This window comes from Mytilus trossulus, chromosome 1 (assembly GCF_036588685.1).
Source record: "Mytilus trossulus isolate FHL-02 chromosome 1, PNRI_Mtr1.1.1.hap1, whole genome shotgun sequence".
NCBI lineage: Eukaryota > Metazoa > Mollusca > Bivalvia > Mytilida > Mytilidae > Mytilus > Mytilus trossulus.
In genome coordinates this window covers 58669197-58691834 of record NC_086373.1, presented here as the reverse complement: position 1 = coordinate 58691834, position 22638 = coordinate 58669197, and the positions used below count along the sequence as shown (strand labels likewise).

The 22638-nt window shown below is 31.7% G+C and overlaps 1 protein-coding gene across 1 annotated transcript; it reads right to left on the bottom strand.

Moving 5' to 3' along the window:
* Positions 1–698: 698 nt before the first annotated feature.
* On the bottom strand, positions 699–18189 carry LOC134728261 (cytochrome P450 2C15-like). The gene is made up of 8 exons (XM_063592809.1): positions 17686–18189; positions 11773–12007; positions 9254–9368; positions 7791–7959; positions 6564–6700; positions 4873–4969; positions 3960–4166; positions 699–1696 (listed from the first exon to the last, which is right to left on the bottom strand). Exons 1-8 carry the CDS (start codon positions 18053–18055, stop codon positions 1518–1520), a joined length of 1509 nt encoding a protein of 502 aa, XP_063448879.1. The 5' UTR covers positions 18056–18189; the 3' UTR covers positions 699–1517.
* Between the last annotated feature and the right edge of the window lie 4449 nt (positions 18190–22638).

The window sequence follows — 22638 nt, the reverse complement described above, 5'->3', positions numbered from 1 at the left end:
AATAAACTTTTTCACCCTTTGGGCTTTTTGGAAAAATTTTGTTTTCTGTTTGGTATTAAATTCATATAAAGATCCTTTATGTTACATCTGTGTGATCAATTTATTTGTCAATCGTTAACGACAGTCAGTAGGGTTTACATCAGTTTTTCGACTTGTTAGTCAAATGCGTTTTGATGAAATATACTTTTTGACTCTTTGATATTTTTGGGAAATGTAGTTTGTGCTGTATTCAAATATATCGAATCGTTAACTGTCTTGAGTATAGATAAGTGTACATGAATAAAAAAAATGGAATATTTTAGTTTATAAATGAAGAAATAACATAAAAAAATTGGTGCACACTGAATAACGCGCGTAGCGGGTTATTTAACAGTGTCCACCACATTCATTATGTTATTTCGAATAGACAGAACAAATATTACAGTCATTTCTTTTAATTTAATTCTAAATTCCATTTAACCCGTAGAAAACCATGAAAAAACGTTGATGACGTCACGGTTACATGACTAAATTATGTATATGGGCTCATTACAAAATAACGTTAGCCAATCAGAAGACGCGTTACATCCAAAATTAAATTATTGCCGGATAATGCATATATAATTTAATATTCATTAATTCTACAATCTGCAGTATATATATGCATATTCTAGAATTATTGACAAAAAATCATTTGAAAAAGCAATTACTATACAAGCTAAAGCATGTTCTTATTTTATTCTAAAAAAGCAATATCTAAACAGAAGAGGACACATATGGTTGTATTAAATTTTGATGAATAAACAGTATCAGTTGTTATTGAAGATGGAAGTGGACATTACAAATGATAGAATTTGCCAAACGCACAATCTTTTAAAGGCAGGACTTAACGTTTTCACAGTGTTTTTGCTGTTGTTTCCTCCGCTATATAAGCAAATTTCCTAGCAATGTCGCGTATCGACAGGTTTTGTTTTGATTGAGGATATTTCTAAAAAGAAAACTAAACCCGTATTTCAATACTGCTTTCCAGTCTTTAGTCTTTTAAGGCATTTTGAAGGCACTAGAAAGCAAAGTGTCATTCCGTGTTCGATAAAAGCACTTAATTGGTTGTTGTTTGTTTTTCTATTGTTGTTTTCTGACTGATAAAACACTTCCGTTAAAGTGTAAGATGATCTGCCTTCCAAAAAGTATCTCCGGAATAGCATGTGCAAAACCTAGTGAAAAAAACACCACTACCCTTGCTACTCTTGGGGTGCTCCTCTGCTTGTTCTGCGTCTGGTCATCATTTTGAGCTATGTTATGTATTTTGCCTGACATAAAATCCTGGCGCCTTCTGAGTTGTCTATAAGAGGATCATCAATATATTCGTACACGATGTCCCGATGTCTTATGTATAAGTTCATTACGCTATCAATGATCAGATATAAAAAAAAAAAAAAAAAAAAAGAAGATATATTTGAAAATTTGTTAATACAAACACTTTCGAACAAAGTACACGCTTTCTAAAGTTGGACATGTTAAATAAGCTAAATAATAATCTATCTTAAATCAGCTTTAAGCCTATATGGCGAAGGTGCTTGTGTAATCCCTGTTATTCCTTCAAATGATAATATGTCACTTGAATCGACTTTAGAGAATTCAAATCTTTGTAGAAGATTCGAAAAGATCAGAAACAGCTCTGTTCGTGCTAAGGACTCTCCAGGACAGGAACGTGGACCTGCAAAAAAAAATTTAAATGAGTCATAGACTAGTTCAAAACTTAGTACTAAGAAATTACTTTTGGTATCATCATTCACTTACTCTACATATTGAGATTGTCAGTCTCATTGCTAAAGATATCCTATATATATATACTAAGCAGTAGTTATATTCTGTTTATGAGGTGATTGTATGCAATTCCTATGAAATAAGTCGCTGACATTACAATGGAGGACTACATAAGGTTATGCTTGCCCAATGATCTGCTTTTTTCACTCTTAATGTTTATGTAAGGGATGAATTGGCTTTTATTTTATATATATATAAAATGTGTTGCTGTTTACGTCGATTGTATGTTGTATTCTATATACTCTAGTTTGCTCTTGTCGTCGAGATTTTGTCTCATTTACGTGTCTCAATTATATTCTTTTAGTTAATACCAAATCTCTAACTATAGATGTACTGATTTTATAACAAAACTAAATGAATGTTTGATATAAATTTAGTCTCCAAATAATTTGTATTGTTTGAATAATTGAATTTAATGTGCATGAAAAAGTAGCACGATGTAAAGCTTAAAATTAAAAAAAAAATAATCTACCGTACAGTGACATTGCTCCAAGGATAAATTTGTATCACGATTTTGAATATCTTATCAGAAATCATCAGTTGACCCTTCACATATTATACTGTACATTAACTTAATTACCTGTAACAATGTTAAGGAGTGGTAGAACACAATGGCGTTTATATCAGATAAAAAATGGGGACAGAACACTCAGGGGCAATAAAACCCAAAGTCGAAAACTTAACTTTGCACAGGAAAGCTACCAAACGATAAAATACATTTTTTAATTGATGAAAACTTGGTCTGTTCATGTTGCTTGCATTTTATTCCTGTATATAATATAAAGAAGTTGTCATTTGGGTTGACACATATTTCTATATTATGTTGTTGTTTATCTATATTTTGCCAATTTTCGGTTGCCTTCCTATAATGAAATCTGCAAAATATATTTTCGTCTCATTCGTATACCTTAAGTTACCTTTTCGATGCTTTACAAAACAATTTTTGAAATACTAAGGCTTTTCTATCCAGGAATAGATTACCTTAGCTGTATTTTGCAAAACTTCTAGGATCTTTGGTCCTCAATTCACTTGAACTTCGTACTTTATTTGGACTTTTAAAACTTCTTTGGATTCGAACGTCACTGATGAGTCGGTAGTAGACGAACAAGTATCTTTTTTGTCAAAAGATTTTCAAACTCTTTTTATTTAAATTACACTTCCCCTCAAATTTGAAAGTGATTTCTTCATGAACAGTTGATATAAAAAATAGGCAAAAGATCTAGTTTTTTCTAGTTTATATTGGAAAAAAAAATCCCAAACACACCGATCTAATTTCATTATGATTTTTAGTAATTTTTTACACATATAATAATTGTATACCAATCAGATGGACAAATTATGTTTTCATTTCTACTAATCCTAATTATTAGAAGCTTTCTTTTTACACAAACCAGCTTTCGTCATCATAGAAAAAATAGATGAGAGTCATTAGGAAACGAGTGAAAGGTGAAAAATAATGTGTATCAAATTCTTGAACCAATGCATATATATATGTGTATCCTAAACTTAGTAATATTAATTTAATAATATTTAACGCATCCATATCGTATAATCGTCAGAAAATAAATTCCCTCGATCTGTTATGATATGAAAATATGACAGCTACTTTACTGTCGTTTTTGAAGCTGTAGTTCAACAATTGTCACCTTATAGTAAACTATCAACAAAGAAACATATATATTGCGTACGTGTATACATGTAACATGTAATAATAAGATAATAGTTTATTTGAATGGCAGCTCCATGCATATTGTGATCACCGGATTTTTACGAGAAAGGTAAAGTTGGGTACACTGCATACGGAAAACATATCGGCGAATTGTTTACTGGAAGCAAACAATTAAAGATAAGGAAACTTCTTCTTAATTTGGACAAATTATAGAAATTCCTTGAGAAAAAAGAATCTGTAAAAAAAAACAGCCGTTTGATTATAAAAAACATATGCATCAATTTTTTTTCCATTTGAAGTTTTATATGACTTTAATATATTGGTTATGTTATTTTGGAAGCGATTTTTGATAGATGACACAAATACACAAATCAAAATATCTTTAATGAATATTTCAGAAGTACCGATCCTTAATTTCATACATTTATAACTTTATGTTCTGTAAGTTGTATTTATTTAAACCAATTTTGCACCATTTACTTACCTAAGGCGAAAGGCATTAAGTATTCTTTGTTGATGATTTCATTGTTTTGGTTCAGAAATCTGCCTGGATTAAACTCTGTGGGATCTGTCCAGATTGTCTCATCCAAGTGTACAGAGACAAGGCTTGGAACAATTATGGTATTTTTAGGTATTGCGTATCCATTGATTGTGGTATCTGATACTGATACATGAGGTATTGCAAATAGTGCTATAATAAAGAGGAGAGTCAATCGATATATTACAGTTAAAATAGAGTGTAAATGCCTTGCTTGCCAGCTTTGTTTGGTTGCTTGCTAATGCATTGTAATTAAGATTGACACCTTAATTCAATGGGTAGGTGGAGTATAACAGTCTGTTAACTATGCACGAAAGTTTCATTGGTCTATGAATATTAAATTTGTATGCAATATAATATCCATTGTCCAATCAATTTGTTTTTAGTAAACAAACTGTTACTCCGCCTCTCCATTTTACTTAGGTGTTAATCTTAATTACAATGCATGAGCAAGCAATGCATTTAAACTCTTGGATTGCATGCTTCAATATTTTAACTGTAAACATATGTAAAGGATCACATAGGTCGAAAATAAATTGACCACGCCATGGTTAAAAAACAATTGCGAACAAACAATAGTCACAAAACACATCATAGAAAACTGAAGACTTAGCAAGTTGAACCTACCCAAAAATTCGGGTGATTTCAGATGATCCTGAAGGGTATGTTGAATGATGAAATGAAGGCAGCGAATATCTTTAAAAAAATCAAAAATCAAACTTGTGCTAATAAAAGTGCTAAATCAACAGAATTTCGAGTTAAACTATTCTTGCATATACAAACTTATAAACATTTATTTCATACCCTTAATAGTTGGTCTTTGTTTACTAAAAGTTGTTTTTAATTTCATTAAGTATACCTATATTGGACAGTCTTTGTATTTCCATTATAGTTGCCTCAGTGTATGGCAAACGACGTCTATCAGATATTCGAACCATTCTTCCCGCTCCTATGACCTAAAAATAGATACAGCCTCGTGAAATAATGTGTATTTTGCAATCATGTTTTAAGTTACACACCTTAGACAATATTTAGTTTTGTTTAGACTATATCGGGTTTCTTAACTATTATGATTAAGGGAACAGTAGTAAACCGTTGTTAAAATGTCATAACTCGATTGAAAGAAAACATATCCGGGTTACAAACTAAAACTGAGGGAACATCAACTTTATGAGAAAACCATACATATAACCGACTAGTTGATGAGAACTGCCATATTCCTTTCTTAGATCAGGACAATAATAAAAAAAAAGTGGGATTAACCTGATTTTATGGCTAGCCAAACTTCATACATATATGGCAATGTTTAAAAGTATGATATATGTATTGTCCATTGAGTCCTATGCTAAATCAAGTCCCCCGCTGGAGGCCATCTTTGATAATGGATCAACTTCAAAGTAACAACACTTGGTCAACATCTCATTAGAAAATTCATGCCATGTTTGGTTTCATTCCATTCCATTCTCTAAAAGAAGACATTTGTACGTTTTGTCATAGTGTGCAATGTTAAACGAATACCCCTACTGGCGGGAATTTTGGATGATGGAAGTAACAACAATGGTCATCACTTCATAATGAACATTCATGCCATGTTTAGTTTCATTGAGTTGAGTGGTTTTCTAAAAGTAGAGACTCAATGTATACCCCATTGGGTCCTATGTTAAACGAATTCCCCCGCTGACGGCCATCTTGGATAATGGATCGCATTCAAAGAAAACAACACTTGGTCATCACCCCATAAGAAACATTCATGCAATGTTTGGTTTCATTCCATTCAATGGTTCTCTAAACGAAGACATTTGTATGCATTACCTATATGGTCCTTTGTAAAACTATTTCCCCCGCTGGCGACCATTTTGGATGATGGATCTACTTAAATGTAACAACACTTGTTCAACATGCCATAATGAAAATTTATATCATGTTAAATTTCATTCCATTCAGTGGTTCACCAGAAGAAGTTCAAAATGTAAAAGTAAACGATGACGACAAACGACGAACGCCAAGTGATGAGAAAAGCTCACTCAAACCTTCGGGACCAGGTGAGCTAAAAGAAAAACAACGAAAAGACAAACAGCAGTCCAACAGGGACTATTCATATTTACTATTATAGTTAGACAGTAAAGACTGTCCATAATTTAACCTAACTCTTTAAAATACGTCCAATACTGCAATAAGAACTTCATAAATAAACGAGATAGAAGTCAGTTACTTTAGAAAGGTAAACAAAGTCTTAATTCAACAAAAATCATCCGTCGTACATGTCATTCATGACATCTTACAACTTATATACTTACTGCTAACAGTGATGCCATAATTTAGGACAAAAAAACCTAAAACATACCATTGGTCATCAGTGGAATACAGAGATTCCATATCTGACGATTAAATCACGATGGAGTCGGTAAAATCAATGTAGAAATTTAACAAAATAATATGATTTAATGTACGCAAAACACTATGTTTTTATAATGACAATCGGTATTCACGATCGTTCACTATGAAAGTATCGTAATTCACGATTGTTCACTGTGAAAGATTTATGCTTGCCTTTGTGATTTCTTCTTGACATCTTTTTTGAACATCCGTGAATTGAATCATATACAACAATGACCAATCAAGCGTAGTGGCTGTCGTGTCCGTACCAGCAGCAAATAAATCAGTTATTGTACTGAACAACCCACCAGCTGAAAAAATATAAGAATTTAGTACCATACGAGAATTTTGGTTATCAAAACTATCAATAAAAGTCATATTAAATATACTTTTTTTCTGTTTCGTAAATTTCGGACATATTTATCAGATATTATATAAACAAAATAGATGTGGAATGAGTGCAATGGGACACCTCTCCAAATGACACACTAAAGGTTACCGTAGTTTCTTACTTACAATAATTCACTCTAACATATATTTGCGAGATTCATGATCAATCATTGTTTTAACTCTTTAAAAAAAGATGTGGTATGCTTATTGCCAACGACACAACTATTCCTTAGTGACGAACGATCGAAGTATAATGACAGAGTGAGTAGAAGCCAGGGATAAAAGGTTGGATTTTGGTTTATTGCAAATCAAAAAATACGAAAATGATAGTGTTGGATGACTAGCTTTTAGATTATAAGACAGTAAAATGTAAACAATTTCAAGATCTATTGTTTCCTTTTTTCCCTAAAATTATCAATTGACTCGTTATTATCCATTTATTGCCTTTAAATGAAGATAAGTGGCTTATTTTCGTATCTTTGTCTACCATTATGCCATATCTACATAAATAAAGGCAACAGTAGTATACCACTATTCAAAAGTCATAAATCGATTGAGAGAAACAAATCCGGATTACAAACTAAAACTGAGGGAAACACATCAAATAGAAGAGGAAAACAGCGAAACAACAGAAATGCTGAATATTTGGGTCATGTATACTTTTTATAACTTCATTTGACCCCAATGTTCTTCTTTAAGCCATGGGTGCCATGTTTGTCCATAGATCAAAACTTTGGATACAACTTATAAACAAGATACCCTAAGGAACATTTAGTTAAAGTTTGAAGATATTTGGTCCAGTAGTTTCAGAGGAGAAGATTTTCGACGACAGACGACGGACGACGACGGACGTCAAGTGATGGCATAAGCTGATATGGTGCCACTCGGGCTCCAGTGAGCTAAACACGCTTCTTATCATAGAATTAATCTAAAATTGATTGGTTAAATTCCTTTAACGTTTGGTGTTTTAATAAAGTGTCCACCAATCAGAAAAAGAAACTCTAAACTTACGATTTAGAGAAGATGTCCGTTCAATTTCGTCATTTTCGGCCTCCAAATACATATCTATAAAGTCGCGGATATTTTCAGGATCAAATGAATCTCGGTGTTCGCTTATGTGATCGTCTATGTATTTCTTTAAAGTAGTGAACCCTTCTACTCTCATCCTAACGCTGTCTTTCTGAAGTGATAACAATATTATATAATAATAAGAATAACACAGGTGTATCTTAATACGGAGATGAACACGCATTGAGAAATGACAAGATTGCATATTACAACATCAATTCAATGTAAACTATCCCTCCAAATTCTTATTGTAATGAAGACCAAATTTTAGTGGTCAGAAGGGACGAAAAATGATTCAGAGTCTTATGATAACAATAAGGAAGAAATTTTCCATCCTATAACTCCTGCAAAATGTCCATAAAAAATAACTGAAGGAAAAATGGTTAACTTCACATGAGGAAAAACACTAAGTATGAAAGCTTCGGATATATAAACTCAATAGAGTAGTAGTTACATGGTGCCGTTCAAATATGTTAAAACATGGCATGAAACATTACAAACCGTTTTATAGGAGAAGCGTTCATTATATGGTCAGTTGATACATTACTACTAAATATACATTCACAGAACACTGTGACGTTTATTTCAATTTTTGTAGTCAATTGTAACTGATTTGATGCCCTTTTTGGGCCCTGTCATTTTGGAAATAAAATATAAATATTATTTTCCAAATAATCAAGATATTAACTGAGAGTATTATTTAGCTTTATATCTAGGGGATTCTATGCACGTAAACCTTTCAAACTACACATGTGTTTCTGTTTTGTTGATATTTAACATTACCGATGCCTGCTTTTTAAGTACAAAATGCAAAAGTTGGACCATCATGAGGGAAAGATGCCAACTTATCTCCATTATAGTGAGATGCTGGGTATGAAACTGCATATGCAGTTGTAAACCAATTGCACATTAGCTTTCATTGGCTTATGGTTATAAGATCTTCCTAAACTGAACTAATCGCCAATTCGACCAATGATGCAATCTGTCGGCGTCATGTCAAAATGGCGATCATCTATAGTCAACTTCACATGGTTTTCACGGGCACTTGTGTTAGAATTTTTTTTGGCTATATTCCTTAATATTACAGATGCTTGCCTCAGAACTTTTTTCCATATATACCTTAACATAACACAAGACATTAAGGTATACATGACATTTTTTTACTGAGACAAGTGACTGTGTGTTATGATAATGTATGTAGGAATTATTTTCTGAGACACGTATTTGTGATGGTTCGTCTTATAGTGGTGTGGACGGATTTATAAGGATAAAGACGTAATTGATAAGATGATGATACACTTTTACATTTTACTGACAAAAGTTTATAAAAAAGGAATGTATTTGCCTTAAATTTTTTAAAGACGTAAATGAATTTAACTAGAATAATTTGAAAATATGCAGCTTACCGTAAGAAAGTTTAAAATGGGAAATATTCCAGTCGCTGTCAAAGGACCTGGACCTGAAAATATTTCGTCAATTGTCTTGATGAGTTTGTGCAGGGATTCATTGTCATGTTTGTATCTGAAACATAAAAACAAAATACATCAAATAAATAGAATGCAGATCAATTCTTAGAGATATGTCACAACTGCACACATTTTTTCGGATTAATAAATTATATACTACCTCAAAGACTAAAACCCAAAGGCTATTGTACCTCTTGGCAGATTTCTAGTAATCAAGGGATTATTGTTAAAGACAAGAGTTCCGAATGGTGAAGTTGAAATCATCTCTTCGTAAATTTTACGGACGCCATCACGAGTTGGTTGACCGTTATGGAATAACCGTTTCACAAATGATATCGGATATGTTCCTTACGCCGTAACTACAATCCCATTTCTTTTCATTAATGTGACGTACCGAATTAGACTATTTACTGGATTTGTTATCTCATAAGCAACACGACGGGTGCCAAATGTGGAGCAGAATCTGCTAACCCTTCCGGAGAACCTGACATCACCCCTAGTTTTTGGTGGGGTTCGTGTTGCTTGTTCTTTAATTTTCTATGTTGTGTCATGTGTACTATTGTTTGTCTGTTTGTCCTTTTCTTGTTAAGCCATGGCGTTGTCAGTTTATTTTCGATTTATGAGTTTGCCTGTTCCTCTGGTATCTTTCGTACCTCTTTTGTTATGTAATTAAACTTTCTGATAAAAGTTAGTTGGTCAAGATAATCTGGAAGTTTGTGTATAAGCTTTTATACTGTAAGATGGAACGATTTTCCTTGTGTCTTGGATCATTAAAGACTCTGAAAGAGACTGCATTGTTGTGTCTTATTCGGGATATGTTCGTCTGTCTGTGTCACCACCGTCCTCACATCTTACCTTAGTGTACATTTTCAATTATTGATTCGACATTTGCATTTGTGTGAAATTATGATTCCAGCAAAGTAAATACGGTATTGTTTAAAGAGGTATAACTACAGCATGTGCGTGTACAATTATTCAAATTAGGAATATCGCAAATGTCTTGATAACTATTTTTTATCTACTTTAGTAGCACCTGGAGGAGTAACAAATTTCCACTATTGTATTAGAAGTATGTCAACTTCTGATTCTTTGAAACTAACAATAGAATTTCTCGGGAATTTGATTCAATGTATTGTTATGTGAATTTTATGTTGTCTATCCATATTTCTACCAAAATACATTAGGAAAAGATAAATGAGTTATGTTTATTGGAAAACTCTGATATCTGTTGTCCATCAGCCTTTAATTATTTGTAAATTTCACATTTGTTTGAATTCGGAACGAAACATGAATAGAAGAAAAGTAATACAAACAATGATTGCTTAGTAAAATGTATAATAAAAAGACATATATTCATTAATTTATCCATGTACATGTATTCAAAGCCCGTATTCAAAGTCCGTTTACAACGAACGATGTGGCATGATTTCGCTTGCTGTTAAGCGATAATTGGATAAAATAATTCAACATTACTCATGTTTATGTATAATTTTTGTATCAATTTATTTAAGACTGCAGCATATGTATAACACATTTGTATACTAGTACACATCATAATTTCAAAGAAAAATATCCCAGTTTGCATTATAAACCTTTAACTGAAATATGCAGTTCAGGCGAAATAGAACCACACAAAGAAGTATTGCGTGAGCCTCATCCTTCTTTGGCAAATACAAAATAGAAAACGCCAGGTTAAATAAAGGCAACAGTAGTATACCGCTGTTTGAAAGTCAATAAATCGATTGAGAGCAATCAAATTAGAGTAACAAACAAAAATTGAGGGAACACTGAAGTGCAACAAAAAACCAAACGATTATGCAACACACACAGAAACGAACTATAAGATAACAACTGCCATTTTCCTGACTTTATACAAGACATTTTATAAAAAAAAAAAAAACGGTTGGTTGAACCCTGTTTTGTGGCAAGCAATGACAGAATTGTAAATCTGCGCAAAAGCTTATTGTAAAACTACATGAATTGATAGGCTAACAAATGTATTTCAGTGACTTTTAGTTAATGACGACAGACATTTTCCAATTGTCGAGACTACAATCCAGTACTCTTTTCCCGTCATTGCCCTCCCGAATTACATTTATCACCGGGTTTGTACTAAAATATGAGTAATACGACGGGCGGCTACATATGGAGCAGGATCTGCATGCTCTTCCTGCGCCAGCACTAATCTTTGGTGGGGATTATGTTGCTCGGTTTTATATGTTGTGTATTGCGTCGTGTTCTTTGTCTGGTGGTCATTTAATTTTTTTATTCATTACGTAGTCTGTTTATTTTCGACTGTTGGGTTTGAACGCCCCTTTGATATCTTACCTCTCTTTTAAAAATACCATAACTCCTGAAATTCACTTTTAAAAGGGGAAAAACAGACATAAACCTATTTTCAGTCAACCTTATGTCACCTATTACATTCTCATTGATGGATATAGCTGACGAGTACTTACCTATATCCAAATATAAGGCTATGTATGACATTGCAGCTAGCCTTTAACATCATTGTCTTAACATCGGTTATCTCAGCTCCCTTCGCTTTTTCAAGATCTTCTGCAATATTCTGCATTTCTTCTAAAACCTTTTCTTCAAGTGAAGTCTTTCCAACACCAAAATCTCTCATTGCTTGTAATGCGAATTTCCTCCTATCCTTCCATTCATCTCCATTTGCAAACACTATCCCACTTCCTACATGAAACGAAACATGTACCAATTATTTTAATTATGATCCAAATCCATACTGAAATTAGTTAATTTCGCGTTTCCCAAAAATCCTTATCAAGACTTTTTTCAAGTACACATGTGCGTAATGTAATGCTCACCCAACTCCCTGTATAAGCTCGGTGTCTTGCACTAAAATATGTTTTCTCCAATGAGCCGTTTTCAAACTTGAAATCTTAATAAGTAATTTTGCTTTCTCCTAAAAGCCCTTTTCTAAGGATGTGTTTGCCCAAAAGCCCTATTCAAATTTGCTCATTAGTACTGAAAAAAGTAAAATTACAAAAATACCGAACTCCTAGGAAAATTCAGAAAGGAAAGTCCCTGATCAAATGGCAAAATCAAAAGCTCAAACACATCAAACGATTAGATAACAACTGGCATATTCCTGACTAATACACGCATTTTCTTGTGTAGAAAACGGTTGATTAAACCTGATTTTACAGCAACCTAAAGCTCTCACATGTATGGCAGTCGCATAAAATTCCATTGTATTCACAAAGATGTGTGAACAAAACAAACAGACATAATAGGTAAAAATGTCAACAATTGAAAGATTTTCTCCCAAACGCCTTGACTACGGGGCGCCGAATGGGACTCTTGTGGTTTTGTACTCGAAATTCAATTTTGTACGGACAAAAGTGAATTTTGTTCAACAAAAGTTAGTTCAGTTTAACAAAATTTGTATCATACTACAAATTTAAAATTTTGTCATACAAAATTATCTATCAGCGGACAAAAGTCACTTTTGTCATGACAAAATTCATTTTTGTTACACAGACTTGAGTTTTGTTAACTTATTTGAAAATTGGGCGACAAAAGTCAATTTTGTATTCAAATTAGTTTAGTTTGGATTCTGTGACCTAATTTGCATACAAAATCGACTTTTCTTACACAAAATCGACTTTTGTGAGACAAAATTGACTTTTGTGAGACAAAATTGACTTTTGTGAGACAAAATTGACTTTTGTGAGACAAAATTGACTTTTGTGAGACAAAATTGACTTTTGTGAGACAAAATTGACCAATGTGAGACAAAATTGACCAATGTGAGACAAAATTGACAAAATTGACTTTTGTCTCAACAAAATTGACAAAATTGAATTTTGTCTCAACAAAATTGACAAAATTGAATTTTGTCTCAACAAAATTGACAAAATTGACTTTTGTCTCAACAAAATTGACAAAATTGACTTTTGTCTCAACAAAATTGACAAAATTGAATTTTGTCTCAACAAAATTGACAAAATTGACTTTTGTCTCAACAAAATTGATTTTTGTCTCACGAAAGTCAATTTTGTCTCATAAAAGTCAATTATGTTGTTACAAAATTGAATTTGTCATACAAAATTATCTATCAGCGGACAAAAGTCACTTTTGTCATGACAAAATTCATTTTTGTTACACAGACTTGAGTTTTGTTAACTTATTTGAAAATTGGGCGACAAAAGTCAATTTTGTATTCAAATTAGTTTAGTTTGGATTCTGTGACCTAATTTGCATACAAAATCGACTTTTCTTACACAAAATCGACTTTTGTGAGACAAAATTGACTTTTGTGGGACAAAATTGACTTTTGTGGGACAAAATTGACTTTTGTGAGACAAAATTGACCAATGTGAGACAAAATTGACCAATGTGAGACAAAATTGACCAATGTGAGACAAAATTGACAAAATTGACAAAATTGAATTTTGTCTGAACAAAATTGACAAAATTGAATTTTGTCTCAACAAAATTGACAAAATTGACTTTTGTCTCAACAAAATTGACAAAATTGACAAAATTGAATTTTGTTTCAACAAAATTGACAAAATTGACAAAATCGAATTTTGTCTCAACAAAATTTATTTTTGTCTCACGAAAGTCAATTTTGTCTCATAAAAGTCAATTATGTTGTTACAAAATTGAATTTGTCGTCACAAAAATGAATTATGTTGTCACAAAATTGACTTTTGTCTCAACAAAATTAACAAAATTGATTTTTGTCTCAACAAAATTGACAAAATTGACTTTTGCCTCAACAAAATTAACAAAATTGACTTTTGTCTCAACAAAATTGACAAAATTGAATTTTGTCTCACAAAAGTTAATTTTGTCTCACAAAAGTTAATTTTGTCTCACAAAAGTTAATTTTGTCTCACAAAAGTTAATTTTGTCTCACAAAAATCAAATTTTGTCTCACAAAAGTCAATTTTGTCTCACAAAAGTTAATTTTGTCTCACAAAATTGAATCTTATCTCACACAATGGATTTTTGTGATTTAATTTCAATATCAAGTAACAAAAGTCAATTTTGTATGCAAATATGATTATATTTGCATACCTTTTAGACAAAATTTACTTTTGTCATGACAAATATGAATTTTGTCTACAAAAATGAATTTTGTCTACACAAATGAATTTTGTCATCACAAAATTGAAGTTCTCATAAAACAAGTCTGTAGCACATAGTTTTGTAAGACAAAAATGATTTTGTTATGACAGAATTGAGTTTTGTACAAAACCACAAGAGTCCCATTCGGCGCCCCGTATTGACGGTGTGCACAAATCTGAGTCCACAAACGTAACGTCAATTACTTTTTTTAATTACGACGTCAGCATTTTTTCCACAGAAAACGAAAGCGTAACAAAAACACTGGACAATTAGTTTATCACATAACTTTAAACATAAACGTTAAACAGATATACATGTATTTTTTTTTCGAACAACAACGCACAGCAAATGCACATTCTGAAAATCTAAATAATTATATGCTAAGAGCAGTGTAATTGAAATAATAAGTGACTATGTCTTGGACCCTATTCAGAATAGCGTTGAAACGTCATTTCTTTAAATTGTAACATAATAACTGGACATTAAAATAATTTAGGTGTTCAGCCGGGACTATCGAATCAATCATATTTTGCATATTTTTTTAAATCTCTTATTATGCCCATTTGGAATATCAAGTCATTTTGAAATGAAAAAATAGCAAGAACACTTGTTTTTTTAACAATTCTTCAATTTTCTAATTTTAATCCTTCCAAATTACTTCTTCTTACACGTAACGAACAACATTCCAAACTCATCCTCAACGGCCAATTTTGATATTTTTTGTATGTGAAGTAAGTATGACGTCCTAGTCCGAATCCAAAAAAATGTATTGTATTAAAATGCAGGAAAATACGTTGAATTTGAACAAATTTCAGGTAAAAACCCTATGTTATGCTTATTTAATGTTACAAGTTACACATATATATATACCGTTTTCTCCATGTTCGTTTCATACTTTAAAGATTTAATTTTGATAACCTGTCTTTGAAGTTACAAAAAGAAGCATTCAATACTTATAATTACATTTCTTTAGCTAAGATCATTAAACACGATTTACATCAAGGTTTTACTTAATTTACCTGTGCACTTTATTATGGGACTTGTGTCATCATGAATGATGTTTTATTGTGTAATATAATTGCTTACGGAATAACACGTGATGTACAGTTAGTCAAATTGAATCAGAATAATGTATTATAATGAAATATACATCTAAAGTAATTATTTTATCATAAAAAAAAACACTTCTTATTAAAATATATGTTTAACACGGTTGTATAAAACTACTTTTAAAAGCACATTTTACAGTTGCCGTTAACTTTGTGCACGAATGTGTTGTACACACGTGTTGTACAGGACTGAATGTTGTACTCTCTAACAAGTCTCATTACAATCTGATTTCTGTGCCATTTCAAAGAAATGTTGAAATTAAAGTATATCTATGCTTTTTATAATGAAAAATGCCCATTTTAAAGTGTTCAAAATGTTTGTTGGATGTATGCGTATTAACATAAATGATAAACACGATTTATATCCAGTGGTGAAATCAAAGTAAATTTAAAATAAGAGTGCTGCGTAATTAATTTGCGTACATAATTAGAGTACCATTCAAATCATTTTTCCCTGTTTTCTGATTGGATTGAACTGTGTATAATGTACTATTTTGGTATCTTTTAAAATTGTCCTCGGAGTTCAGTATTTTTGTGATTTTCTTTTTTCTTTCCAAACATTTTTTATATAGATTAGACCGTTGTTTTTCTCGTTTGAATGGTTTTACACTTGTAATTTTGGGGCCCTTTATAGCTTGTTGTTCGGTGTGAGCCAAGGCTCCGTGTTGAAGGCCACACATTGACCTATAATGGTTTACTTTTTTAAATTGTTATTTGGATGGAGAGTTTTCTCATTGGCACTCATACCACATCTTCCTATATATATTGTAAAGAAAGAAAATTGAAGAAATTCAGTATAGTATGTCTATCATGTCTATGATGTTACCAAAAAAAGAAAACAAATGAGAACATTATCACTACAAAAAAGGTCAAATAATCAAATGTTTCACTAAGTGTAACAAAAAATCCTTTTTGAAGACGTTAAGTCAAAAATAGTCATTCCTGTTACTGTTACCATTGTTACCGTAGTGACAGGATAGACAAATTTTCTTTATAAATTTATGAATGCTGTTGTAAAATAACTACTCCCGTTTATGTTTTTTTCTTTGTGCTGAGCCTCTTAGTTTGCAACACGTAGTTTCATTTCTTATAGTAAAAAAGTATAATATCATTGTAATTAATAAATCTTTTGGTAACAATGTCGAGAGGGTACACTGATTTAACTTGCTATGTTTAATTTTTAGGATGCTTTGTGCTTTTGAAATCATTACTGAATAGTCTTATATTCATATGGAGAAACAATTTAACGGTTGATCTAGTAACGATAACAGCTAGGTTAGACATCCATTTCATGTATGAAGGTTGATTATAATTTGTAGAAAATATTTTGCATATAATAATAAAGGAACTGTTTCCTTTCAGAGTTATCATAAACATTCTAACTAATTCATTTTTGCAGATTCTATAATATTAAAATACAGGTACAGTTATATGGGTTGCCATAACACAGTACGCTTAAAAATTAAACAAAAATTCTCACTTATAAATATTTTTTTATTTTTCATCTGTAGCGTATTTTTCATTGATGTTTGCACTCATTAATCATCTAAAAGACCTTTGTACAAAACGTTTAACTGGCAGCATTTTACATTCAAGATAAGATGTTTAAGCATAGGTGTGCTTAAAAATAGACATTTGTATTTTTAAATGGCCTATATATTGTGTTTACTATGTTGAAATGGCTGGTTATTGAACTTATTTAAAGGTAAAGACATCGTTACACTTGCAGTTTAGCACACATATAATATGGTATACTGTTATTTGAAAAAAAACCTTAGATAGCCAATACTACAGTTGATGATATCGCAAAATTACGTTCCTGTTACAGAAAAAACATAAAAGCAATATGACAGGGAAGGTCTTGATGTTGTGTTTATAGAAAGAGAAAAAGAACGAATTGGTACCTTAAAATTGGTGTTGTCGGTGGATATTTGTACACCAGTTGAAACAAAATTTGTAGAGGAATTTGTCGGTAGAATTTTCCGATTTCAAAATTAAGCAATCCTTGTAAATGATTAGTAAAATTCATGTAAACCATATAGTGTATATTTGTTTTGTGCATGTAAATATCATGCTGTCCGACCATGAAGAGTCCTTAAATGAGACAATTTATATGTTCATTCTTATTCATATGAAAATATAACTATATTACTTATAATATACCTCCTACTACATTTTGAGCTAATTTAATTCCTGGAATAAAGTTGGGTCTGTCCACAAAATCGTGTCCTCGTTTCCGTATAACGTCTAGCACATGTTTATGACCCTGTACAAATACTATCTGATATGGTCCTAAGAACATTCGAAATATTGGACCATACTTCGCCGTCAGCTGGTCTACAAACTTTATTCTGTCTGTGGCTCTATTGAACTGACTAACAAGTAAAATGTTCCCAAAAATAGGCCAGGCTTTGGGTCCTGGAATATCCGACTTCGGACTTGTCATCCACAAAATCGTCACAAGAAAAACTATACCAAAAATAAAAATAGTCGTAAGATCAATTCCTTCGAAAAAGGTGTATATGATTTCCATTATATTTATCGAGAGATCACACAAATTCCCAGTGAATATACTTATTTAGTCTTTCTCCGTGTCAAACTATAGTGTCTATATTTATCTCAGGTATAAATTCACATAGATATATAATGACTTTAACGTGCTAAATATTAACATAACAAAAAAAAGTGGATTTTTATTGACGTCATCGTGCTCAATATTAACATAAGATAGATAAGATAATTTTATTAACCAACAAGTGTGGACACAGATGAGTGTGGATAGTATGTTTGGATGTTTGACAGTGTCTTAAGACAAAAAGAGTTCTATGTTTTTCCTATATGGTGTTATTAACTGTGTTGCACGGTGACAACCGATCTGAGCATTAGGAGTGTTATTTATTTAATATTTTATTAACCAATCAAGGGGCCCAAAATTTGAGCTATACAATCAAATGAATGAATTACAAAATAAAGCACAGAAAATGATTGGAATGATTAAAGTACATTTAGACCAAAAAAAACACATGAATACACATTTACACTCATAAACCTGATATAAACCTGATATATAACCTGACATAACATATGTAACGTACTCAATATTAACCTACATTGTTGTGCATGTTTTCGACAAAACAGTCATAGTTTGAGACTGATAAATAGTATGTTCATCATCGTGGTTTTAATTTTATAAGGAAGGTTTCATTTGAAAATCTTACTTATACATTTAAGGGACATATATTAGATTTGAAAACTTGATTATTTTTGTTTCAAATATCTGTAAAAGAGAAAATGATAGTTTTCTGTAGGCAGTCAGTTTGGCCAACTTTGTAAAAGAAAGGTAACAGTTAAATACCACTGCTCGAAAGTCATAAATCGATTGAGACAAACAAAAAAGGGGAAACAATTAAACAATATGAACACTGACAGTTACTAGCTAGTTCGAGAAGGATTAATACCATTAACGGTACCAATTTTGCTGCAGAAGGTACGAATATAATATAATGCATTCTTTGTTGCCAGTTATATCAGCTCATTTGAAAGAGACATTAGAAACCAATGTTTTCAGAGGAGGGTAGATGAGAAATTTACATTAGATAGCAGGGATGGGGTCGATTACTTTAAAATGTAATCGATTTAATTACAATTACTTTGCTAATCAACTGTAATCGATTACATTACAACTACACCTTATTTCATAAGTAATGGATTACATTATATTACTTTTCTTGAAAGTAATTATGATTACTTTAGATTACTTATGATTAAATTGTATATTGCAATATCAAAGTCTTTTTTTATAACTTTTTATCCTCAAAAAAGCTAATTTTGGTGATCTTTAAAATGCCTTGATTTAATATCTTAATTAAAAGAATTTATAGAAAAATACAGTGTAACATGTGTAACTTCATAAAATAGCTACAGACAACTGTCTTTTCTCTATGTAGAAAATAACTTATTTTTCTACAAATTTTAACCAACAGCCTAATTAACAAAAAAACCTGAACCAAAAAGGAAAAAATAATTAAGTATAGTTTTATTGTCTGTTGGGATATAATTGACACATTCATTAATATTTTTACAGGTGTAAATCACTACTTCCATTTTGTTTACAAACAATAAGTGAGCTTGGGTATTAAAATTCGATTGTCTTAATAACAATATCAATAAAGTTAAAAGTGGTTGGTTGTCATTATTTGTTTGAAAATTTTTAATACGTGATCTAATTAATAATTAATAGAATTATTGTCAGGTGAAAAAACAAAACAGCTTTGTAAATTAAGAAAGTATATATTTTTCTCTTTAAATTGTTTTATAAAAGATATTTTGTATTGATGATACTTCTGACGTCACCTATTGTTTACTATGTATATTGTTTGTAATGTTATGCCATATGACACACTGTACATGTACTTGTTAGTATGGCATTCATTATCACTGAACTAGTATATTTGTTTAGGGGCCAGCTGGAGGACGACTCCGGGTGCGGGAATTTCTCGCTACATTGAAGACCTGTTAGTGACCTTCTGGGTTTTTTTTCTATGGTTGGGTTGTTGTCTCTTTGACACATTCCCCATTTCCATTCTCAATTTATCATAATATTTCTGTCGACCATCAAGGTCAAATTGGAACTAAACGTTTTCTGCGTTTGAATTTCAATGTATTTATGTTAAAATATTTGGTAAACATGGTAAATTTATATAAATATGAAATAAGAGTTAATATCAGAAGTTTTTAATCAAGGAAAAAATGCTCTCAAGGCATATTCTTGTATCATAAGAGCTCAATCTCACAACAAAATATTGGAGACGCAAAATAAAACACTCGGTTATACAAATTTGTTATGAAGATGATACAATTCATCACATTAAACAAGAGCCCATCATTGTGAATACTAGTTTCATGATTTTTCATTCAAGCTTTACATTTTCTTATTTTCATCTTGTCTATCAAAAACTATTTTCATATGTATATATAGATTTGTAATCAGGAAGTAATCATATAAATGTTATCTTGAAGTAATCTAAAAGTAATCATGATTACACCTGTTTTTGGCAATGTAATCGATTACATTACGATTACTTGTAATCAGAAATAGCATTATTACTGATTACATAGGATTACACTGCAAAATGTAATCGATTACAGTTGATTACGATTACCCCATGCCTGTTAGATAGACACCTGTCTATTGTCTATTGTTGAAATCTCTATGTAAACATTTAGATGTATCTTTTTTATGTCGTTGAGTGACTGTGAAATTGACACCCTTTAATTTATATAAAAAATACAACAGTAAGAACGGTTCGATAGGTGAAGTACAAGTCAGTGCCATATTGTAATGATAACATATCTTTATTCCATATGGATGAAATGTAGTTTCTGGACGTTAAGCAAACAACAATCAATCAATCAAATTGTTCTTTGTAATTTGTTATATTGTAATTCAAATGAAGTGGATATAAGCGTGACTGAAGTGAACAAAAAAAAGGTAGTACAAAACACACAGAAACGAACTATAATAACTGCAATTTTTCAAACTTGGTACAGGACATTTAAAGAAAAAATGAGGGGATGAACCTGATTTCGTTGCTATACAAACCTCGCGCTTTTATGGCAATGTTAAATATAACACTAAAAGAGGGACGAAAAATATCAGATGGATAGTCAACTTATAAATCGAAAATAAACTGACAACGCCAGGACTAAAAATGAAAAAGAAATACAGACAAACAATAGTACACATGACACAGCATAGAAAACGAAAGAATAAGCAACACGAACCCCATCCTCAACTAGGTGTGATCTTAGGTGCTCCGGGTAAGCAGATCCTGCTTCACAAGTGGCACCCGTTGTGTTGCACATTCTAAAATAAATCCGTTAAACAGTCTAATTCGGTATGTCACATTCATGAAAGGGAAGGGTTTTGTAATTACGACGTAAGGAAAATATTCGATATCATCTGTGAAACGGTTATTTCATAACGGTCTACCAACTCGTGATGGCTAATTTACGAAAGAATGATTCCAACGTCGTCTTTTTGGAACTCTTGGTTTAATAGCTTCCTTGTGAGTAGCAATCCTCTATCAAGAAAATCATAATAGGAATTACAAGCACGAGAATATCGTATAAAATGGGAGATATATACTCCGTATGCAGATGCTACTCGAATGTTGCTTCTTAGAAATGGACAGTTCACAATTGAAAAGCTGAAATCATCTCTTTTGTCGTAAAGTTTTGCTTTCAACCGACCCACATTGTCAATTTCTAGATGTATGTCAAGATAAGAGGCCGACATAACTGTATCTGTTATCTCTAGTTCGATGGGATAGATGCGTTCAACATAGTCACCAACTTTTGAATTATCTGTTAAGAGAACATTATCTTTATAGCGGAAAGTACAGTTAAAAGATATTGCTAACTTCTTATCTTTCTTTCTAAGAAGTTCCTGTACGAAGTCAGCCTCATAATTATAAAGGAAGAAGTCGGCAAGAAGAGGGGCACAATTGGTTCTTATTGGCATGCCGAGGCTGATTGAAAAAAACACGTCCTCCGAACGCAAGAATCAGAGTGATCCTTAACAAAGTAGGATTTATCACTCCCTAAGACAAGATACTTTTTAAAGTGTAGAAAAGTCAAATGTTTTAACATTGAAAGAGATTTAGATTGTATTTCTTCTTCTTCTTCTTCTTCTTCATGTATAAACTTCCAGTTATGGAACACCACCGCAACGGATATTATCCAGAAGGGAGTTAATTAAAACTTATAATGTATGCACTAAAAGATCTTTTAGATAATTTTAGTATCCACATCTGATTCACGCCACCTCTAGAATATGCAGTTTCACAATAACTTTGAAGCCCGGCTTTAATTGCTGATGAAATAGACGTTAATAATTTAGAAAGAGGTTTCGTGTAGCAATTGGAAGACCCAGCAATATACCGTTATGTGTAAAGACACTTGTATAGTTAAGTTATCCAATACAGTGATGGAAGATCCAGTTCTTCGTCCATGGTTGAAATTCCAAAGAACATAGAACAGATCTTTGATTATCCAGGATTTCCTCTTTGGTAAGTGTCGTAAGGATATATGTTGAATTTCTAAGGGAATTGTCAA

Coding starts and splice junctions, on each gene's coding strand:
- LOC134728261 (XM_063592809.1), bottom strand. CDS start 18,055: ATGGAAATCATATACACCTTTTTCGAAGGAATTGATCTTACGACTATT. Junction 7,960..9,253: donor CCATTTTAAACTTTCTTACG/GTAAGCTGCATA, acceptor TTATCACTTCAG/AAAGACAGCGTTAGGATGAG. Junction 4,970..6,563: donor GTCAAGAAGAAATCACAAAG/GCAAGCATAAAT, acceptor ATCTATTTTTAG/GTCATAGGAGCGGGAAGAAT.